At 35.7% G+C, this 22,974-nt stretch overlaps 1 protein-coding gene across 6 annotated transcripts in view; it reads left to right on the top strand.

The window, feature by feature from the left end:
* The window catches only part of CDIN1 (CDAN1 interacting nuclease 1), a 124,317-nt gene that overhangs the window by 9,939 nt on the left and 91,404 nt on the right, over nucleotides 1-22,974 (top strand). For 5 of the 6 annotated variants that reach the window (XM_065839501.2, XM_065839496.2, XM_065839497.2 and 2 more), the window contains exons 2-5: nucleotides 15,032-15,077; nucleotides 15,942-16,006; nucleotides 19,248-19,308; nucleotides 22,310-22,382. In XM_065839501.2, coding sequence (XP_065695573.1) covers nucleotides 15,032-15,077; nucleotides 15,942-16,006; nucleotides 19,248-19,308; nucleotides 22,310-22,382 — 245 coding nt within the window. Of the gene's footprint in view, nucleotides 1-9,120; nucleotides 9,177-15,031; nucleotides 15,078-15,941; nucleotides 16,007-19,247; nucleotides 19,309-22,309; nucleotides 22,383-22,974 lie in introns of those variants that run through there. The other variant, XM_071809351.1, reaches the window with a different exon arrangement.

Below are 22,974 nucleotides of genomic sequence, written 5' to 3'. Positions count from 1 at the left end.
TTTGGTTTGGGAACCCCTTAGGTTGAAAACTTTTGTCAGCAACTAAAGCATTTTCATCTGTCTTACAGCTTCTTTTCATACATGGATCTGGGCATGCAAGGTCTTGGAGGCATTTGGTAGCATTGATTCCCAGATACCTCCAGAAGTTTCAACACTGAATAAAACTGTCCTAAGATAGCACACATTCTTCTTCCACAGAAAGCAGAATGTTGTCAAATATTTCTTTGAGTAAGACCCATGTGATAGCAAGTTAGCCTCTTGTGTAATGCACCCTGTCTGAAGTTCTTTCAAAGGCAACATTAGAAACTGACCGAAATAGAAGTAATGTTCACTTCTGTGACTGAATTAATATAAAGGATCTTTTGGAGTTCCTCAGTGTTATTGAGGACCTAGACAGCAATAAGGGCACCATGATCCCTGCTTCTATTTGTGGTTGGCTGGGAGATGGCAGAACTTCTTGTCAGTCCGCTATTGATACTAGTGATGCCCAATTCTTTATTGCACTTCTTTGGAATGCAGATGTGTATTATGAGGCTACAACTGGTGCAAAGTATGATAACTAGTAACTAGAGAGTGAGTGTAGGTTCCTACAGATGAAAAGGCAATTGAACACAGCTATTTCCAGCATTAATATAAAATGCATGGGGTTGGTACTGCTGTCCTTCAGTTTTCAACACAGCTGAGCAATGTGTTCCTAGACAAGTGTGTTATCTTGGATACAGAAATATGAAAAAGATAAAAGTAATGCATAAGCTGGATATCTCATTCTTACAGGTACTCCCGTAGACAAGCAAGTCCCAAGTACAGTGTTTAATGACTTCATTGCAATTAGTTATCTGCCACAAGAATATGTTTTCCTTTATCCTGTTATTAGAAACAGGAGAATTTGGTTATTGACCAAAAAGAGAAATTGGACTACATTTTTTGTCTCATTTTTATTGTGTTCCTTTTACATCACTGGTCTGAGAGAGAGAAAGGAAAATGGTCCTTTATGGAATAAATGCATGGTTTCAGTCTAAATATTTTTCTAGCCGTATCTATCTGTTTGTTATGCCCTCTCAGTGTGGAGAGTACTTCTCCAAAGAAATCCCGTCGGTTACCCAACAACTATCATCCACAAGCTTCCTGCTTACACTTTTTGCTTTAATTTAGTATTTAGATACAGACATTGCCAGTGACAGGCAATCATTCTTATACATGATTGTTTTTGTGGTTTTGAGGTTTCTGGAGAGAGAATTTTGTCCATGTATCTGGGAGTAGATTCTTGCCATTCTGACATTTTAAATATAAATAATTTAAAAATATTATTCAAATGTTTCAGCTACTGTGTAGAAATTAATTTATTTCTATGTAGACAGGCTAGGGGTGGTCAACATGTATCACACGTTAACTGTTTGCTTTAGTTTATTTTCTAATTCTTAGCTCTCTAGTCTCATCATCAAGGATATACATTTATATATCAATGGAACTTTGCATTAGGGGATCAGGATGTTTACTGAAATAGCCAGTTAAAATTATTAAAATATGCAGTGGAAAGCAACGTACTTAGTTTCATGTGCTTCTGAATATTAAATGTGAATAAAATGGTATATAGACGTGGAGCCATTTGTTATATTTTAGTATATGAAGCAAGAGCTGTGTAAACCTTAACCTCGTAATTTTGCAAGTTCCACTTTATCACATAGCTGTAAAAGGTAATCAAAATAAATCATGGAAGATGAAGAATTATTTTGCAGAGCTTTCTGTATGCTTTCAGAAGTGGCGCTTGATCCATGAAATTTTAGTAAGCATATTAAGTAATACAATATGATGTGCAACGTGTCAGGTCTGATAAATTATTTTGTATAGGACATTTATACAACATATGGTGAGCTGCTATGTGAACAGCTTAATGATTAAATTATGTTAATCTTTCTTGCCATATTTACTTTTCATTTTAAAAACCGTCGTTTTCAGACTTTTATTTTACTTTTTTGATCACGGGTAGATGTAAGAAAGGTGTAGTATATCTCCGAGAAGCCGTGACAGTGATCCAAGGTTCCTCAGCTGTGCCGTGTACATAACACAGATGTTGGGAGAGTCATCTGTCAGCTATGCCTCTCCTATGGAGTTAAAGTTCTAGGGGGAAAAGAATTCGACACAGTGCTGTCACTGTAACATTTTCACAATAGAAGAGCATGCAAATATTCAACCTCCTGCTTAGCAGTAGTGCCCTGTCTAATGTCTGTGCTGGTTAGAATAAAAAAATAGTGGGTGCATCTAGGGCTCAGAGATCTGACAAAGGTCATGCTATGCTGGGCATTTGAATTGGAAATTGTCTGGACTTAGATTTTATAAAGCTCCCACTGTTCTCGGGGAAAATTTCAGCAGGGTTTTGTCCCTAGAGAGGCCTCTTAGGCCCTTTTCTGTCCTATGAATGAATTTAGATGTGAGGGTTTCTCCTGCCTTAAAACTGTTAAGTTCATTTTGCATACATCCCCAGAGAGAAAAACTGGCAGATGCTTTTGTCTTGGAAGTGTTTAAAAGAAAACTGCAGAACAGGAACAAGGGAGAGAAGGGGCCCTGTGTGGAGTCCCAGAACATTTTGGAAATGGCCAATATGCAGTTTTCATCAGTACTAAGGCGGGGCACAATATGGTGCCTGTAGCTCACTAGGGAATATGAATGTTGATTAAGCATACTCCCAGGCTTTGAAATCCTGAAAGCAGTGTCAGAATAATGGATGTTGAGCAAATGTCAAGCATTTGTTAATTTCTCTGTTATTTGGAGTTTATCTACCATGATCAATCAAATAAACTAGTGCCTCTCTGTTGTGGCATGTGTCATTGATATGGTGATTAGGTGGCTAGAGAGGCCTTCTGCCTTTTTTTCTATTTTTTTTCTTTTTTTTTTTTTTTTTTTTTTTTTTTTTTTTTTTTTGTTGGTCCAGGTAACAGATTATATATTTGAACAGCCATAACTTTAAGGTTTGTTGGCAGTTGGTTTAGTGGAAAGTGGTATGTTAACAAAATACTTTAGGGTGCTGAGAGAAAAAAGTATTTGCATATCTGCCATGCTAAAAATTATGTTCATGCCATTTTTTCTGTTCTTGGCCTTAAAACTCTACTGTTGTGGGGAAGGAGAAATTATGTCTAAATGAAAGCTCACAGGAGAAACTTTTACGTATTCTTAAAAGGAGAAGTTTGAAAACCAAGTTTATCCACCCTGAATTAGTATTAATTTATGTCTTAGCCCCTTTGTTTCCTCTAAATCTTTTGGTTTCTATAAACTAGATCTCAACATCCCCATTTTTGATTGGGTAACATGTTCAGGTGCCCTTTAATTAAAAGTGAAGGGGGTGACTGACTCTTTTGTAAGAATACAGAGTCTTTTATAAGAATATACCAGAGAAGTTGTTAGTTACTGTCTAACATGCAGAAATATAAACAGTCCAGTTCAGAATATTTTTTCTCCAGTTCCTCAATTTCCACTGTCTTCTGATGTCCTAGTTCTACTAATTTGCTACACTTAGAAGTTAGGTGGCATACAAAGACCTGATATTTAAAAGTGAAGAACAAATAAAAAATAACCTGAAGGAGAAAAAGGCACTGTGACACTTTAGTATAATATACAAAGACTTTAAAATGGGAAACGATAGGGTTGGGATACTTTGTGAGAGGCCTATTTGAAAGCTGCCTGAAGAATGTTAACACTCAAATTTCACTGAATTCCAGTAAGTTTGGTGACACACGTCTGGATTTTTTTTTCTTCATAGTCTAATCCTTATGTGCTTAGTGTAAAGATGGCAATGTATATTTTTATTATGTTTTTGGCAACTCCCAGAAATTTAAGAAGTGTCGGTGAGTCATGCCATATGACTTGAAGCATGTTGAGGTCATCTTCAGTTTATTTTAACATAGAACAAATGTTTGATTTTGAACTAGTTTTCCTTCTTCCTTGGTTTCCACATTTTTTACCAAGGCTTCCAGGACCGGTCAACTGAGACTGCCCAGGTTTTGGTGTTTAATGAAGGTGATGCTATATGGTGAAACTATTGATTGTTTACATTGGAGATGATTCTGTTGAGTTACTACATCAAAATCAGAGTTCTCCTGAAAACTCAACATTTTATGCAACACTGCAGGATGCAAAGTATATAGTCATTGTATGCATTTTCAGAGCAGTGCAAAGAATACCAGAAAACAAATCCTTTGTAGAGAGGAGGATGGGAAAGAAAAATCTTGTTGGTAGGAGTGGAAAAGAAGGTTAGATAAGTTTTAGGGTAGAATAATTTAATATTGTGATAACCTCTTGTCAGATGTTCCCTTCCTATTGCCTGCCCATTGTAGGTAGACAGCTTTTTAAAAAAAGAGTACTGGAAGACCACTAATAAAAAGGAACAGCTGAGTTTCTGTCTTAGTAGGTTTCTGCCGTATTTCCAATGAGAAGTAAGTAGCGGAATTAAATTAGTTTATTCCCTTCATGACACGGTAAGCTGCTGGTTGGTGCAAAAGTAATTGCAGTTTTGGACCATGGATTTTAAATCATTATAAGTAGGCTCAAACACAACTTTATTAATCAAAATAGGAACCATTACAATCAACACATTCTTACCAACAAGAAATAAGCTTGTGTATTCCTGTAGCATAAAAATCTGTGCTTTGGGATTTGACAAGCTCTTGGAAAGCATTTTCTGCATCCTGCTGGTTGTGGAACCCTTTTCCCTGCACTAAGTTGTTGAGATGCTTGAAGAAGAGGTAGTCATTTGGCAAGAGGTCAGGTGAATATGACAGATGAGGCAAAACTTCATTGCCCAATTTGTTCCACTTTTGAAGCATTTTTTGGGCCCTTTCTATTAACCAATGTTGGCTGTAGGTGTTGCAGTTTTCAGTGCATCTCATCGATTTGCTGAGCAGGATTTAGAAAGCTGTAGTGAATCAGAGTGGCAGCAGACCACCAAATAGTGACTGTGACCTTTTTTTGGTACAAGTTTGGCTTTGGTACTTTGAAGGTTCTCCTCAGTCCAGCCACAGAGCTGGTCATCGCCAGTTGCCATGTAAAATCCACTTTTCATCACACATTACAATCTGATCAAGAAATAGTTTGTTGTTGTTGCCTGGAAGAAGACAACACTTCCATATGATGATTTTTTTTTATTATTTTTGGTCAGCTCATGAGGCACCCACTTATTGAGCTTTTTCACATTTCCAGTTTGCTTCAAATGCCGAATGATGGTAGAACGGTCGACATTGAGTTCTTCGGCAACTTCTTGTGTAGTTGTAAGAGGATCAGCTTTGATGATTATTCTCAGTTGGTCGTTGCCAACTTCCGACCGCTGACCACTATGCTCCTCCTCTTCAAGACCCGCATCTCCTTTGTGAAGCTTCTTGAGCCACCACTACACTGTACGTTCGTTAGCAGTTCCTGGGCCTCATGTGTTGTTGATGTTGCGAGTTGTCTCTGCCGCTTTATGACCCATTTTGAACTTGAATAAGAAAATTGCTTGAATTTGCTTTTTGTCTAATGTCATTTCCATAGTTTAAATTAAACACAAAATAAACAGCAAGTAATGAGTCAGTAGCAAAAAAATGTAGTGAGAAAAGTGCATTGAAACTATGTATAACATAACATTTATTTAAGAATGTATTCCAATATCAGATGTCAATTTTCAACAATACAAAAACTGCAATTTCTTTTCCACCAACATAATATAATCCTTGGGCTGAAAATAGACTTTCTAGATGGATAAGAATTATTCTCCTTTTTTTTTTTCTTTTATGAGTAGCTTTCAAATTATAAACTTTTAAAATATGAACCCTGTTTAAGGCTTAAGCCTAAAAATCTCAAGGGGACTTGCTAGAAATGGATTCATTTCTTGCCTTAAATTTGTATCATTCCCAAAACTGGAATTTACTTAGAACTACTCTTCTGTATTATCCATGCTTGTTAGAGCTAAAATTCTTTGTTATATCCTTTATGGGAAACATTTGTAAGATCCTGACTTGTTTAAGGAATTAACAATTTTGATTGGATTACTGGAAGGCTTTTTGACTCAAGGTGTTCACTTTTTGCCCTGGAGATAGCTATGCAACAATATGTGTGCTTGACATGTGATGCATGCAAATGCTAAATACAGTAGCAGCACGAGACAAGTGTCATTAACAGTAATTTATGTAATGAAAGCCACCTGGCTGTCTTCGTAATTAATTGCTTGTAAATAATAAATTTAAATATAATTTATAGTTTTCTAAATTTGATTATATACTTTTAGGAGCAAATTGTTTAAGGGTGTTTGGCAATTTATTTAGTTTTGAACTGGCACAGATATGCTTTTTACCTACAGACTCATTTTTTAATGTAAAATGAACAGTCTAAATATCTTCAAATTGCCATTCACTTGTAAAAATAGTCTTCCAAGATTAAATTTAAGCATCAAGTTTATAGAGGACAATACAGGTTTAAAGAAAAAAATGTATAAAGTAGAATGGTTTCCCCCTTTCTCTGCAATCAGGAAATTTAAGATTGGAGTCTGAAACATTTCTCTTGACAAGATGTTCTGTAATCTGATTCTTTTACTGGAGGGAAGAGGAAGTAATATGATAGAATTATCCAAAGAGAACAAAGAAGGTGAACACAAAATGAATATATCAAATATTTACTTCTAGTAATTGCCTACTAGGTGAATGTTTTTTCAGTGTATGGGCGTTGTCCCTACCAAGAGAGCAGACAGTAAAGGTGACGGATAAATCCTTGGTTTAAATTGTAGTTTCTTTGTCTTAACTGCTTGTTGCGGTACATTGCTGTTGCAGCCTGGGAGCATCTTTCTTTACACAACTGTCATCAGATAACTACAACTTTTGTGTATTTTTGTCTAATGGTTCAACAGTTAGATTGTGGTACTAAGAGAAAGAGTTCAAACCTTGCAAACGTGTTTTCTGTGTAATCTTATGTGAAGTAGGTTGAAATAAAGTGTGGATGATGTACAGTAAAATGCAAGCAAGCAATTTGCAGAGGCTTCACTGTTTTCTCTCAGTCTCTGGTGTGCCGCTCTTTGCCTCTGCTTTGGGATGTGTTCACTGGTTCTTTCCTGGATATTGAGAAACTTTTCTCCTTGCTAAGTAACTTTGAGTAGTTGAGGACAAGGACATACATAGCAAATCGTTGGCTTATGTTGGTCTCAAGCTTTGCTTTTTTATTTAATTTTTTGAGAAATGTTGATGGTAGAGTTAAAAGGAGAATTTTAGGGAATACCAGGAGATGGAGATGTGAAGGACAAGTAATATGATTATCAAGATGTGTGTGAGACACAAACCCTGTTTGACTCCTATCAGTTTCTTTTGTCAGTGGACTCCCTGATAAGATGATCAAAGGATATCAGAGAAGTTCTGGTGTGTGTAAGGTGAAAAGACTCAATCATCATTGAAACCTGATGTCAGAATACTTGGGAGTTTGAATTCCATGTTTTAGCACTGACACTTGATTTTTTTAAGCCTGTGTTGTCAGTATGTTTTGGTTCTGTACTGCATCTGAAAATATTTTTCAGCTTTAAAATTGAACCTTACAAAATACTTTTATGTTTTTATGGAAGTCACTTTGCTTGAAACATTAGTGAAAGAGTGTTTACTCACAAAGGTCTCTTTGTGGGTTTGGCATTTAAGTAGGTTTCAAACATTGATGCAACAAGCCCTCTGCTGCTTAACTCTGGAAAGAAAAAATATCAGAACAATATCTCAGGCAAATTACTATCTATTTTTTGTACTTCCTTACTAAGATAATAAGACCCAAAAGTAGTTTCTTTTCATTTGGAAATACCACTCTTCTGTTCATGTGTTTTCAGAGTTCCATTTTTAACCCTAGTGTCTGGCAGCGTTTATACACTATGAAAGCCTAATATTGTTTTTCTCATCATAAGCGTATATAAGTGAATGGAAATAATAGCCTCTATATTCTGACTTCTCCGTCTGTTTTGGGGGCTGGATGAGAAATACTTCATAATCATTTGAGTATGGCATATTTTGAGTCATCCTTGTATCGCTGCTGCAAAAAGTTAGATTTTTGTGGTGTGGGTGAGAGAAGGTGAAATTTATCTCTGAGAAGAGCCACCGTTATTTTGTGATCATTGTCTGTTCTGATAATTTGTATTTACTTCTGCATTTTTCTTTTCACATCTGATACAGATTGTTCGTAGTCTGAAGTTGTTTTAAAATATATTGGCTGTTACAACAGACATCAAAAATTGAGGTGTCTACAGGAAGAATTGGTGCCCTGTTCTTAAAGGAACTTCTAAGTCTTTCTAAATGAAAAATCATTCAAACAGTATCTAATACTGGCAATTTTCCTCTGTCTGCTGCTAGAACTTATTGGCCAACTAGGTCAGACATTATTAAAGTTCAAGTGGCCCAGTGGGAAAAGTAATGGCCGTATGCTACTATGAATTTTAAATGCTGCCATTTCTATGTATTGCACTATCATCTGTTCTCGCACATCACTAAATTGTATAAAAGTTGCAGGACCAACCAGTGTCAAGGTCACAGAAGTGATGACTCTTCTCAAGTAGCCTTCTTGGAGCTTTGTCATACAGTTATTCTCATAACCCTGGCTATAGGCAGCAAAGTTGTATGCAAGTGCCTGCATTTAACCTTTTTATTATCATTGGATAGTGTAAGCCTGCAATGCAGGATATCTTTTTCCTCAAACTCTTTGCTTTTGCTTTTTATTTTTTATGCTTGCAAAGGCTGGAAACTGAGTTTGATGCAAAACCAATTTTTAGTAAGTGATTTGTATTTAAATCTTTTGAGTTGAAATGTACCATTTATTGAACAAGATGTTGAAGAATTTCAAAATTGTTTAGTGCTATAGTTCTCCAGATGAGCTTGAATTTTATCTTGATTTTAAATGTGATGGTATTAAGTCTAAGATGAGCATATCAGCAGGTACTTCTTGTCATATGTACATATGTATTGAATTTTTATAGTATTAATATATTTGTAATGAGAGTATTTACCCAACAGCACAGTATTGACTTTGTAGTTCTCAAAGTAGTAGCTACTGATAATGTTTCATTGTACAGAAGGCTTCTTAAATAGAGATAATAAAACTGCTTTTGTATCGCAGACTTGAAGCGGTGTAGCTGGAGACCTGTGACATTGGAAGGCAACCACTTTACAGAACCCACTGTGTTGGAACTAAAGACTTAGGTACTTTTGTGTCGCTTATTTACTCCAATTCAAACTCATACATTGATTTGAACAGGTATATTGACACACAGACGTGTATATATATATACATATGTGTGTGTGTGTGTGTATTGATTAGCTTAAATTGGTAATTCACTGACTTCCAATAAATCAGTGTTAGATTTGTGAATGATAAAGTACAACTGTGTACAGACAGAATAATCAGCTTTTACAGAATTTTCATTGAGAGAAGTGACCACAAGCATATTCAAACTTTAGGAAACATTTTAGTATTAAAAGCTGCCATAAAGAGAGGTTAAAGCCATAACTATTCTCGAGGTCAGTGAATCCCCCTCCCTTGGTCCGTGTTCTTCAGTGTTTGCATGCGCGTAAGCGTAGTGGTTCCCAAGCCTTAGTAGGCCTTTGTTGTTGCTGAGCCTTCCTGCATCCTTGTGTGGAACCATCCTGACTGCTAAGAGGCCTTTTTCCTGTCCTGACAATCCTGACACATAGAGGAAATTCTGATAATCTAGCGGTTGTCACCTCCTCTCAGGTGGGAAGTTCACCATCAGGCTGGCTTTAGTTCCTTTACAGGTATAACTGTGGTGCTGGTTAGCCCACAGCCTCCGGTTCTGGGAAGCTACAGAGGCTTTACATATCCATGCATGTGTTATGCATTTGAACTGATGCTGCTGGATCTGTTTGAAATCCATTATTGACAGAGTTTTTAGAAATAAGAGTGGACTGGTTAGCATGTGATAAGCAGTATAGAAACATTGCCTTCTTTAGGAGTCCCTGTTCCGGAACATTTACAGTACAGAAGATGAGAATTAAAAGACTGTTTGGGTTTCATTCATGTCTTTGATAATGTAACAGGCAAAATGTATTTTAGACATACATTCTGGAATTTCACGATAGCTGTGAGAAGGATTCCTCTTCCACCCGCAGTCATTTAAATTCATGAAAGGTATGTATTTCTTTCCTCACATAGATTATTAATCCAGCAAGGCAGCAGCATGCAATTCTAGCCCTAAGTTTTATTTTAAAGCTCAATATTGCATTAGTAAAAATATTTGAAACCTTACTAAACATGAAAGGGGAAGTTCTTTTCCAGTTATTAGAGAGAGTCTTGCTGTCTGCTTCAGAACGTCTCATGAAGGGATATGACTAGCACTACATACATACACTGTGAGACTGCAGAAGGAAAGAACTATTTCTTCCCCTACCTGAATTCCTACAGTAGCTAAGTGCAGAGTGTTGGATGCACTTCCAGGAGAAGGTTTGACACTGCTGCTTTGGGATTTCACTTATGACAGCTTCTGAATTTTGGAAATACAGCTCCTGCCCCCACACTCAGATTTTTAACCAATATATTTATCATAATAATGAGATGGAATGTTCCATTTTGTGAAAGGGAAGCAACAAAGCAGTGTTCTTTGTAGATTTCATTTGTTTAAAAAAAAATAAGGGCTATTGTATATATGTAATATATATTTGTCTCATGATGGACTTTGCTTTCCCCTTGCTTGTCTACACTTGTATGAATAGTTATTGGATTAAATAGTGCAGTTCCTATTTACTCCTTTTTTTTGTTTTTTGTTTTTTGTCACAGATCTCTCTAGATACTCTTTCTTTGTTCTGTGGTAAAATACATTATATGTAAAGTTGATTTTTTAGTATTTCTATTATCATTTAGGCCAAAAATGTGGAGGTAAAGATGAGGGAAAGGAAACTCACTTTAAAGCGAATAGATGAAACAAGTGGAAACTTGTTTTTTTACTTAAAATGTTATGTTTTCAGTAATCTCAGAAGATAAAGGAAAAAAGTGTAAGTTTAATCTTATCCCTAAAGAATTAATTATTAACATTTGCAAGGGCTGATAGTATTATATTTGCAGAATTTGTCATATTTGGATTTTCTTCTGATGAGGCTGTAGTAAATAGCAAGCATGAAGTTGGACAGGACACCAAATCTTGGTGAGATCTGCAAGCCTGCTTTGTTGAGATGATCTGATGCAGTTAAATTATTTTCATCCTTACCAGCTACTTTTTGGACAGAGTTTGCTATCAGATCTAGTTAGGAAGCACTGATCTGCAACAGCATATTATCTGTTGCTAGTTTGTATAGAAATACTCATTGTAAACCAAAACATTTCTGAAATACTCTCTGGAGATGGTAGCATTCTTCCTCTACCAAATTCTGGGATTCATTAAAAAAGAATGGTTCTTACACATTAAATTACCAATAGATGTATTCTTTTTTCAGTGGTAGACTGATCTCTTCTTAGAGGTAATCTGTCTTATCTCGTGTTCTGTGTTATGGTCTCACTTAGGCATCTCATCCTAAATGTGGATGGACTTTGGTACCTGTAGTACTTGGGGCTTTTTTTATGATAAGCATATTATATCTTTGGATCATTTGCAACCTAGAAGAGACATTTCGGTTTTTTTAAATTAAAGTTATTTTATTTTTTAAAAATGGGCGTTTTGTAGGAGATTTTAGATTTCACAGTTTTCTGCCTAAATCTATTTATGTATTGACAAGAGCACACTGATCAAGCAATCAGGTGGAAGTATGCCACCGACATCAACACAGAGTAACAAATGGTAAATTGGTTTGTTATGAATGCTGGTGTACATGAAAAAGAGGATATTTGAAGAGTGAGGCTGGTTGCTTTTAACTCTGGGAGTCAGATGCATTAACATCTGGAATTTCAGAAGAAAATGTTGCCATGAGAGTGGCTGCTACAGAACTTGGGAGGAAAGTTTGCTTGTTTTCCTGGAAGATAGATTTCGTTCTGCAGGACACATAACAAGTTAATTTATTGATTATTTAAATTAGGTAGTACTTGGAATTATGGGTTTGGGGGTGTTTGTTTGTTTGTTTGTTTTAGAAAATCAGCAAATCTGTAATGTGGCTCTACAGATGGTTCTTGACAAAACAGTTTGCTCAACACAAACATGTCTATATCCCTAAGCCTTCCAGTAAGCCGTGAGGCTTACTATAAAGTTTATTCAATACGATGCAATAATGTAGCACTGACATGTTATTTTGGATAAAAGATATTTTCAGGGTTATGTTAATTTGTCTACTCATTTACTGCTTTGAAATCCTGTGTAGAAGCATCAGAGGAGGGATGGAGCCCTAGGAATTTGGCTGCTCCTGTAGAAGTAATGACAACTTACATGGCAGTGCCCCTGCTGCCAGGATCAGCAGTTGTGATCGTGCTGTCTTGCAGTGCAAATGCATGTGCGTGACTTCTGTCTCCTCTCCAAGCAGTCAGTACTGTCTTTTTCAGTGCTTTCCAATACCATGATGTTTCAGTTTTCTGTCAATGGCATCTTGCAATAGATGCTCCAGCTGTGTTTTGAGGAGCTATTTCATTTTGCCAGGAAGTCGTAGCAATGGAATTGTGGCAAGGAGACGCTGAGTGGCAGGTAAGTGATTTAGTGTTTAAGAGGGGAACTATGTTAACCAGAAGAAACACGGAATCAGCCCTGTGAAAATACAGATCCACTTCTGGGGAAGGAGAAAGATCTTCTGGTAGTAAGGCTTGAAATTCTTTGTATGGTACTATTGAAATAATTCTCTTTGTCACGGTCACAATTTTTTGTACTGCAATCCAGTATATACCGAACTTATTCAGTTATTGGACTGAATTTTTTCGTGTTCATGCTAAGTCCTAAATAATCCGAACAGTTGGAAGCAAAGGAGGGGATCGTTGGATGAAAGTGAAGAACAAAATCCAGGGACACCAAGGGAACAACTGAAATGGACAAGAATCCAGGTGTGAAGAGAGGGATAATGGTGTTAATTCTTGTTGATATGTCAATGGGTATAATAGGAAATATAATAGAAATCGTACTAGGAGTAGCCTAAAAATACAAAAATTGGTCTCTCAATGTGAAGAACTCAAACCAGAAATTCGGTTAAATACTGTCCTGTTTTGGTTTGTGTTTTTTTCCCACATCTTTGCTCTGGTTTCAGTTCTACCATTACAACCATGTAAATCTGCCAGATAATAATAGTTACGTGGAGAGCCATTAGGGGGCCATATGTATCCAACTTAATTTATAGCCTGCAGGGTTGGTTTTTTTTTAATAAATCAACTTGAAATACCTTAGCTTTGCATATGTATATAGCCTGCGTAAGTATATAATCTTAATTTCATTCCTTTGTTCACCTAACGACTACGTGTACATGTTGAAGGTTACCATAATTGGATGGCGCAATTTTCGGGGAGGCATTGTGGTACATATCTCCCAATCTCTGTGTCAAATGATGTATATTTAAGAATATTAAAGTTCTTGAATATATTGTCATTATTTTTGCTGTAATCCATGGATTTCATAGATCATTTCTTTACTTTATGGATTTCATTACTTTATGTTGCTGTCGTTTTTCTACAATTTTAACATTCCGTTAGTGAGTGCTCTGGGTGAAAGTTCTCATATGTAAAATACCAGAGATCAAGTCTCAGCTTACTGCTGTCACACAGGTGTTTTGCTGGGCAGACAAGCGCAAAATAGTCATGGCAAAGATTCTGGAAGCACAGAAAGGAAAAAGGCAAACCAGTAAGCATTTTATATCGCATTGCATTGATCTAGTCGCTTTGTTCCTAATGCTTCAGCTGTTCAGTTTAGAGGTAACTTTTTATATTGTGCTGCATAGACATACTGAATGTTTATACCCAAACAAACCATTTAGTGCCACAGTTTTCCCTTTTGAAAATAGGAGTAAGACTTCCTTATCTTAAATTAGTATTTCTGTGGGGTGAAAATTGCAAGGAGAAGGAGAGAACATTTACGTTCAATGTATGTATGGTGTGATACAGGTGTTAAATTCACATACAAGGAATTGGGCAGGAGAGCAAGACTTTAGACATTGCTCAATGTTTGAACTACCTGTGCTATGCTGCAGTAGGTAAGTTCACGAAAGGAAAAAAGTTAATTATTCATAGTGCCTTGCTGTACCATAAAACTTGATTTATTGAGACTATAATTTGTTCAAGTTGGATGTAGTAGGAAAATATATCAGGAGTAATTAATTGTATTCAGGATGTGATGAGGTAGATATATCCACAGAGGACAATTGAAAACAGTAGCGGTGTGGTATTGATTGCCTTTCAGAGGGAAAAAAAAAATCTTGTCCCATTTCTAAATATTAACAATTCAGAGAGAAAAATTCCCACTCGGGAAGAATGCTTTCCAGGTTGCTTCATTGCCAGGTGTTTGACATTGAGTGGAGCCTTAGATGAATGAAGCTTATGGCAGCTTTTGGAAATGACCGACTCCGGGGAATCTCAGCTTCCTGCTGTGAGAGTTTCTATTTTCAAAGCACATCAGTTTCAGTGGGAATGTTCCAGTGGTCCCATATGCTACTTCTGACAGCGGGGAAAGTTTTTAACCTGAATATGAGACAGCTACTGAAGAGGTTCCCTTGCTGCTAACAAAATGAATTTCAATATGTTCCCAATGAACAAGCGGCATGTTCCCAACTGCTGACGGAATTTAACTCCGTCAATTATTAATGGAAATTTTGCTTTGTTTTCCTTTTTGCCTGTTCCCTTTTAACTCAGCTACCTGCTCCTGATAGGACTTTGTGGGTTCTGAAGCTGAAAAAGGAATCACCCAAACAGTATGCTCATTTGCTTTGAAACTCTTGCTATATTTTGCTCCCCTCCCTCGTACGCTCTCTCCTTGACCTAGCAGCAGGAAGCCTTTGTCTGAGGTGTTCATCTGGAACAACTTTTCCACACTTGTTTTCATGTTCTGTTAGATTACAGGGCAGCAGGCCTACCTTTGAAGCTCCCTTCTCTTTTGTTTCTTTGCAGTGCACTCCAGTAATTAACTTTGTCCTTCTTTTATTTGTTCCAGTCAATCGCAGTCCACTCTGCTGAGCATCTTCTCCCAGGAGTACCAGGTTAGAAGTTTTCTCCTTTGTGAGAGTTGACAGGTGCCTAATTGAATGATGAATGTCCCTTTATTTCTTTGTAATTGAACTGCCAGCTTTCTGATTGGTTTGGAGGATGTTCCCTTTTCCACATCAAGCACCGCCTGAGTCTCAGTGGATGGCTGCCAAGCCTACCCATCCATCTGTCTAATAACATCTAGCCTTTGCTTATTTGGTGGACCTGTAATAAATTATGCTAAACCATTATTATTCTGACAATAATAATTTCCCTGTGTTGCATGGTTCCATGTGCTAAATGTTTGCTGACTTGCACTGTCAGTGCTGCTTTCCATTGCTGACAGAGATGATGATAAATGACCATTGCCGGAGTGGCAGAAGGCAAGAGAGGCAGAAAATGGAGTCATTTATCATGAGATGACAGGTGTCAGTCAAGTGGCAAGTCTCTATGGAATTACTTTTTGTAGTTTTTCAAATAAGTTGTTTTTAAGCAATGTTCTTCCTGGTTAAAAATGCCAATTGAATTGTAAAACTAGAGTGCACCAGACTTAGATGGAATTGAATTGAGGGAAAATTAATACAAAGGTTGAAAGAGAGAACAAGTTTTTCTTTGCCCTCTGCAGCCTCCAGTAAACTTATTTAGATTCAATTATTGTGACCTTATTGCCTTTTACATATATGGTACATTGCAGTACAGTCTGAAGACGTTGAATTCAATAGGTAGATTGAATGTCATTTCTTTACAGAATCTAAAAACATAGTTCAGTTTATATATCAAAGTGTAGCCAAGGAACATGTGCTTGGGCAGTCGTGATTTCAGTGTTTTGATCTATGACACATTTGTAAGACTCTTTGTTTGTTTTTTCATTTTTCTAGAAACAAATCAAAAGAACACATGCCAAGCATCACACCTCTGAAGCTGTTGAAACTTACTACCAAAGGTATGACATCCCTGCCTCGGTTAAGGGTATCATCATAACTACTAATTGTTATGGCAATTATGAGTAAATTAGCTTTTTTCTATAGAAATAAATTAAAAATTTGAGGTAAAGAATACAGAATGGTTCGCATAATAATGTTTTTCAGTGAAAATACATTTTTCAGCTTTTGGTCAGTCTGATTAAGAAAGGGTTTATTTCCTTTACTCTAAGTGAGCATAGGCAAATATTTTTTTACTGTGTATGTGATAGCATGTATGGTATATTGCCTGTAGTTTGTAACTACAGGATTTCTGTGTCAAGACTAATATTGATAGGAACTTCCTTACAGCAAGGGAGCTTGTTCTGTCACAGTTGCTTGTACTTTTAAAGCAACATCTGTGTTACATTACAAAAAGTTCCATATTCAATTTGTGCATTGCCAGTCAAAGCGCTAATTTTTAGATCACTCCTGTTTTATCAACAGAAGTGTCAGAAATAGCGGTTAAGGGAAGATGAAAACCTTTATGTCATTTTACAATATTTTACAATTGTTTGCATCTCAAACTAATAAATTGTATTTGCTACCACTTATAGTTTGTCTGTTACTTCTATAGGCTTTACTAAAAATATTGCAATGACATAATTAGGGCATACTGATAACTGGTAAAGATACACAATTAAAATATTACTTTGTAGACTGACATATCTGAGGAGTTCACATGGCAAGTGTGTTCATACTTGTGATTATAAATGTCTGATATTTATACTTAATATTAATCTGTATTAATCAGAAAAATAAACAAAAAGCCTTCATTTGTAAACAACTAACTGTGCTTCCACAGAGTCATATATTTAAAACCTAAGCACAGCCCGATTATAATCAGACACTGGTTAAGAATATCTAGTGTGAATTGTGCTGTTCTGGGGCTTTGATTTTTCTTAGTTGTTTTATTGTTCTGTATAAAATTGTGCTGGATCATATTGCACTTTTCCTAGTGTTCATTGTTGTTTAGGAGGAATATTGCCTTAAAATTTTGTTGTGTTAACCATGTATATACAATACTATTTTTAGTTCTTTTTCACTAGCACAGTTTCAGTTAAGTGCCCTATGTTAATTGTAACTGCTATGTAAATAAACCTCTTCTCGGAATGCATGTAAATCATTTAAATCACTTTTATGATGTCTCACTGGTTCCAACAACTTAAACCCAAAGCATGGGACCAGATTTTGCTTTATGCAAAGCAGCAGTTGTATTGATGTGAGTAAGGCTGTGTAGGTATGATTAAGTTTACCTCACTTCAGGTAGGAGGATTTGGTCTCTTGTCCCCTTCTATGGTGTCTGAATATGATAGCAGTACGTAACTAATGCATTATGTATGAAGCTATATGGTGGTGGTAGGGAAAATCATTCTTTATGCTATTTCTGGGTGTTTCATATTGCAAATGTATTAATATGGCCAGATAAAATGCACATTTTTTAAAATCAGAGATGTTCAGGATAATAGTTAGAAAACTCATCTCAATCCCCTTTTAGTAGATTTACTGTGCAGTATGTTTCATAAGCTACAGGGGTATCTGCTTGAGTCAGAAGCCAGTTTGAAGTGCTTCAAGCATAAACATGACAAACATGTCTTCTCATCTACTCTTTTGTAGCATCCATCGTGCTGCTGTAAAGCCCTGCCTGTGTGGTTTGCTCCTGCCTGTTCCCACCCAGATACAAGCACACAATTGTGCTCCCATTGCTTTCCTGGGTCAGAAACTACCAGCTTTGGAAGGCAGTCATTTCAAGTGGTCCCTGTTGGGAACAAGCAGAAGTGCAGTAGAGTAGAGTAGTTTGTGCTGCTCTGCTGAGATTTAGTAGCCTTAAATTTAGCCAAACATGAAGGCAAATTGCAAGAAGGATCAGCAAGCTTTTCTGAACATCAGCATGTGAGACCTGTTAGTCCATAACAGAATTGCCAGTAGTGTTAGAAATATCTGACAGAAAATTACTGCATTGTTGGCTGTAGCTTTGCTGTTCAATCAACGAGATGCGTGCTTTAGAACATTAATCTCAAGTAAATCTTCCTGTATAGGTATTTTGTTTATGATCTCCCCTTTTTTTTCTTCCATTATAAGTTTTGGATGTTTAAATATACACAAGGCATCTTCCTTTGTGTTTTTTTCTTTGGAATTGAAATAGTTTACATCAAGAATCTTTTATCATGTCCTTTATTCATTAAGCCTCAGGATAACATGCAAACAAAAAGACCTCTAATCCTCTGTGAAGAGGTTTATGTAAAGGTATTACAGCCATTCCACAGAAAAGTAAAATGGTAAAGAATTTTAATGTCTGTAACTAATGAGCAGAAGAGTGGCTTCTGATGGATAGATAACGATAGAGCTGGAAAGGCTGTGGCCTTCTAATGATATCAGTAATGATGTGTTGAATGAGTACAGGTAGGGTAAATGAGCAGGTTCAAATGTTGGTGACTATTGTTCTTTTCCACATGGCTGCAAAGGACAAAGTGGCTTCCAATAATATAGCTTCTTCCCATGAAGTTCTGAGGACAGGTTTTAGGCATTATTGAAATGAAAACATCAAACAGTAAAAGTAACAGCAGTGAAGAAGGCAATATTGTGTGAGGCGATGGTCAGAAACATCACTGTGTACCCATATTGGTCTAGTGCCCTTAACTGGAAACATTAAGCTTTTGCCATAATGACTTTCTATCATCCTGTATTCAAACCTAAATATTTCCTCTCTTTAGAATATTAGTTTGATTGTTAGACTCTGATTTCACTAAAGTGAGCCTTTATTATTTAAACTATTGCCCAATTAATAAAATCTGGATTAAATTTGTGAATTTATGTTTTGTGCATTGAATTGTGAATTGAATAAGATATACAGTGTGCCATCATAGTTGAAGGTCATGTGGAATCCAAAATCTTTATGGAGAATTATAGAAGTTTATTTGTCTGCGATGCCTTTTTAAGTAGTACAAACACAATTTACTTGTATGTCAGTAAGAAAAAAAAAAAAGTTGGTTTATTATGTTTTTTACCGGTGACTTAGTTGAGATTGATACATCTTGCAGGTGAAAAGGAGACAATCCTGAAGAGTTGGTGGTTGTTTAAAATACTTATTTCTTAAAAGATTTTCCATTAAGTACTCTATATGGGGTATTTTCCCCCAAGTGAGAGAGATTCACAAGGGATACTGACATGTATAAACTGGCCTTTACTTGCCACTGCAGAATTACCTGGCTTTGTCTTGTCTAGGTACCTGAATGGGGTGATGAAAAATGCAGCTGCCCCTGTGTTACTGGAGCTGGCCAATGAGGTAATCATCTTTACTTTTGTCTTCAATCTTCCGGTGTAAAACCTAAGGGGCATATCTATAGTGACTTCAGTGAGAAATGTAATTAACCTAAAAAAAATGGTTTCAAGGCACATTAGACATTTACAATGGTTCCCCAGTCTGTTAGTACTTCCAATAATTAGAAAAAAAGCCCATTAAATAATAAATCAGTTAATGTAATTAGTCTCTTAACTTCAAGGCGAATGTGTAAGAAACTCTGAATTTGTATTTTGTTGGAAATTTCAGACAGACCATAGGCCTTTAATGCACAAACTTACTAAAAATTCCCACGTTGATTGAATGGAGTGGCATCACTTTTACTCATATTTGCTTCCTTTTTTTAAAAAAACAAAACCTATCCAAGATTTCTTTTGTTGTTAATAATAGGAAGAGTTAAGACAGTTCATTTTCCTTACTTCGTTTATCTCTGTTTGTGTGGATTAGAGGATGGCTAATGAAAACTGCTTAGTATAAAGCAATTAAGCAGAATAAATTCCTCAGTGTAGCCATTTCCTAGAAAAGCTGGTGTATGAAAAGTTCAGTACGGTTGCCATTAAAGTCTTGACAAATTTATTGATGGTGTTTATTAATCAGAATATGAATCTGCCTTGGGATGCAAGGTGGTATTTGCATTAAAAATTGCTGTCTAAAGCACTACCTAAAAGAAGATGTAAAAAGTTTGAAAGAGTGGCAGTGAGCGTCCTAGAAAAAAAAATGATGAAATATCTAACCCTTATACTCTAAAATATTTATTTACAATAATAATAACAACAATACAATAGCTGATACTCCTTGGAACTGCTTATGCAACCCTCAAAGGGCTAGAATCAAATGTATGCTGTCTTGTGTTACATTTTAATAGAAAATGTAAGAAGGAGGCAGAAGATGAGTGTTTGCATTAAAAATGATACGGCACTGCAAACAGTAAGTGTTGCAATAGCAGCAAGTTCTGCATGTTACATTAGTAAGAAAGAATGGTTTCTTTCTCATGTACATCGCTGCAACCAGCAAATGAGCGATTACCTATCAATTACTGGAAGGTTTTAGTGGTCTGTGAAGTGTCCACATATCTTGATCATACAGTTAACATAGAATAAAGGATTTATTTCATATTAGTGGTAATATGTGGGGTATGGTAGTGGTAATATGTTTTTTCCCATTTATGGAAAAAACAAGCCTTAAAGTACTGAGAATAGAATGTCCTTTACATATATAAGTACAATCTTATTAAGAATTTAGGTAAACAACATGACACATGATATATTGCACCCATATTATACAAGAACTGTCATAAAAATATTTCAAGCACAAAGTAATATATCTGTTACTGGTTCTTTGTATATTTTTTTCCTGTTGATTTAGAGATGAGGCATATAATTTCTGACTCTAGTGAGCATATCTTTGTTTATATGATACTAATGCATTTTTGCAATTCAGATCAAAGATATCTGCAGTTCAGAAATAAATAAAAGTTAAATCTAAGAGAAAGGGGAGATATACAAAGGACTTACGTGCTTCTGATTTCATAGTAGCAAGTATATAAGAAAGGCAATGCATTTTGTGACTGCTGCCTAATGCATTAGGGAAATGTGGCAATAACCAGCACCAGATTACTGCTTCCAAACAATCAAGCTGCCATTTTTATATGATAGTTAATATTTAAATGACATACTCTTGCATCTGCTGACAATTGATGTAATGGTAATACTTTATGAGTCAATATATATTTAATCAGTGGAAACTGTAAAAATTGATGAGAAATATATAACATAGGTGCATTACTGTGTGTAGCAGCTCTGTTAAATAGGAAAAGCTCCGTATTATTACATTTTGGGGTTGTTTTTTTGAGGATTTGTGAAACTATTTTTAATTCTTTTTTAACTTTATTTACCAGCTTCTTCATAGTGTATATGTAGTGCAAAAGGGCTAAAATAAATCTCATTTTTTTTAGATAGGAATAATAAAATTAGTCACTGTTCTCCTCATACAAATATTTTCAAGTGAGAGTTGAAGCACTATGAATTTTACTTACATGCGAATTTCTGACATGAAGCATGATGGCCCTATTTCAAAGAAAGATGGACACATGATTAATATGAAAATTAGGGAGATGCAAGTACCTGAACTAATAAGGTAGTCCTTATTCAGGCTGGACTACCTTCAGTAATTTCACCATTTTTCATGTGTCAGCTCTGATGTGGGTTACTGGAAATAAGCAGCTCTGTGGAAAGCATTTCTCTCTACTTGGGGAATTTAAGGGCATCCAAGTACATACATATTTGGAAAAAAATGTATGCACAAATGAAGCCACCTTCTTTTCTCTAGTTACTAAATCAAGATAAAAATTTTGTATTAATATTGAACTTGAAAACATGTCGAGAAAAATTCACTGTGACAATGTGTGAGCAAGGTTTACTGTTGCATAGTTAAAATTCTGATTCACTGAAGGAGTGTTGTAATGGTATCCAAAAATTGTAATTTTGGTTGGAACTATACCATACATTTTCCTTTTGAAATAGAAGATTAGCTTTGTAAAAAAGGAAAATATAAACCCTAAAGAAATTTTGAGCAAGCCCAATACATCTGCAGGAGATATTGATATTAAGGATATGTGGTATCACTTGAAGGATACCACATCTAGTGAGTATCCACAGCAAAAGATCACCCCTTCTTCTCCTTGGCAAATAACCTTTCAAAAGGGATTTTACTGTCATATTTTAGAAAGACTGGTTCAAATGCAAAATGTACAAACATAATAACCAGTAATATGTGTACTTCGTGCACTTGATTTGGTTTTCCACTGGTTACTGTGGATTGCTGCTACACATTTGGTTCAAATAGTTGAGCTTAATAATTGGGAAAAGCTACTGTTTTATCTATTTTTGTTCTCTATTTTTAATCTACAAGGAGATTACAGTGCTGACAAATGTGCGTCAAATGCATTTCCCTCCTGAAATTCTCTTTCTATTTTTGTTGATATAAGGTGGACTTTGCCCCATCATTGATGGCTCGTATTGTGTTAGAAAGATTTCTACAAGAAAAAGAACAAGCCATTCGTAAGTACCTCATTTTTTTTTTCTTTTGTGTTTTTCTAATTTTGAGATATTTTTGTTTCAGCTTTTCTTCTGACTATGATATAAAAATAATGAATGCAACATTACAAGTGAGCTAATGAAGGTAACATTTTAAGGCTGGTGTCTTCAACAGCTAATGACAGTTAAACTGTATGTAAAAAGACCACCTACAATTTAATACTAGCTAAATGAATGCTTTCTTTTCCCTCTTCGATTTTTTGAATGTTTGTTCTTTCAGTAAAAAAAAAGGGCATGGGACTCAGACTACACTTAAATGTTTAAAATTATGTATTTTGAAAGTCAGTGATTACTAAAAATAAGTCTTAAAAATAAACTTAAGCCACTTTTAAGTTTTGCAGCATTGGAGAAATATTGCTGTTAAACGCAAAAGTGCATTTAACTGATCTCAGTACAAGAAAATAAAAAAAAAAAAGAATGAAAGAAAATAAAAGAATAGAGCTACAGGAGGAGGTTCAAGCCTAAATTAATTTGCCACTGAAAAAATACATTTTGTTATTTTCTCTGTGTCAACTGCATGATTAAAACCGGCTGTTAAGTGAGCTCTGGGGATGTG

This window comes from Patagioenas fasciata, chromosome 5 (assembly GCF_037038585.1).
Source record: "Patagioenas fasciata isolate bPatFas1 chromosome 5, bPatFas1.hap1, whole genome shotgun sequence".
NCBI lineage: Eukaryota > Metazoa > Chordata > Aves > Columbiformes > Columbidae > Patagioenas > Patagioenas fasciata.
This window is presented reverse-complemented; position numbering and strand designations above follow the sequence as displayed.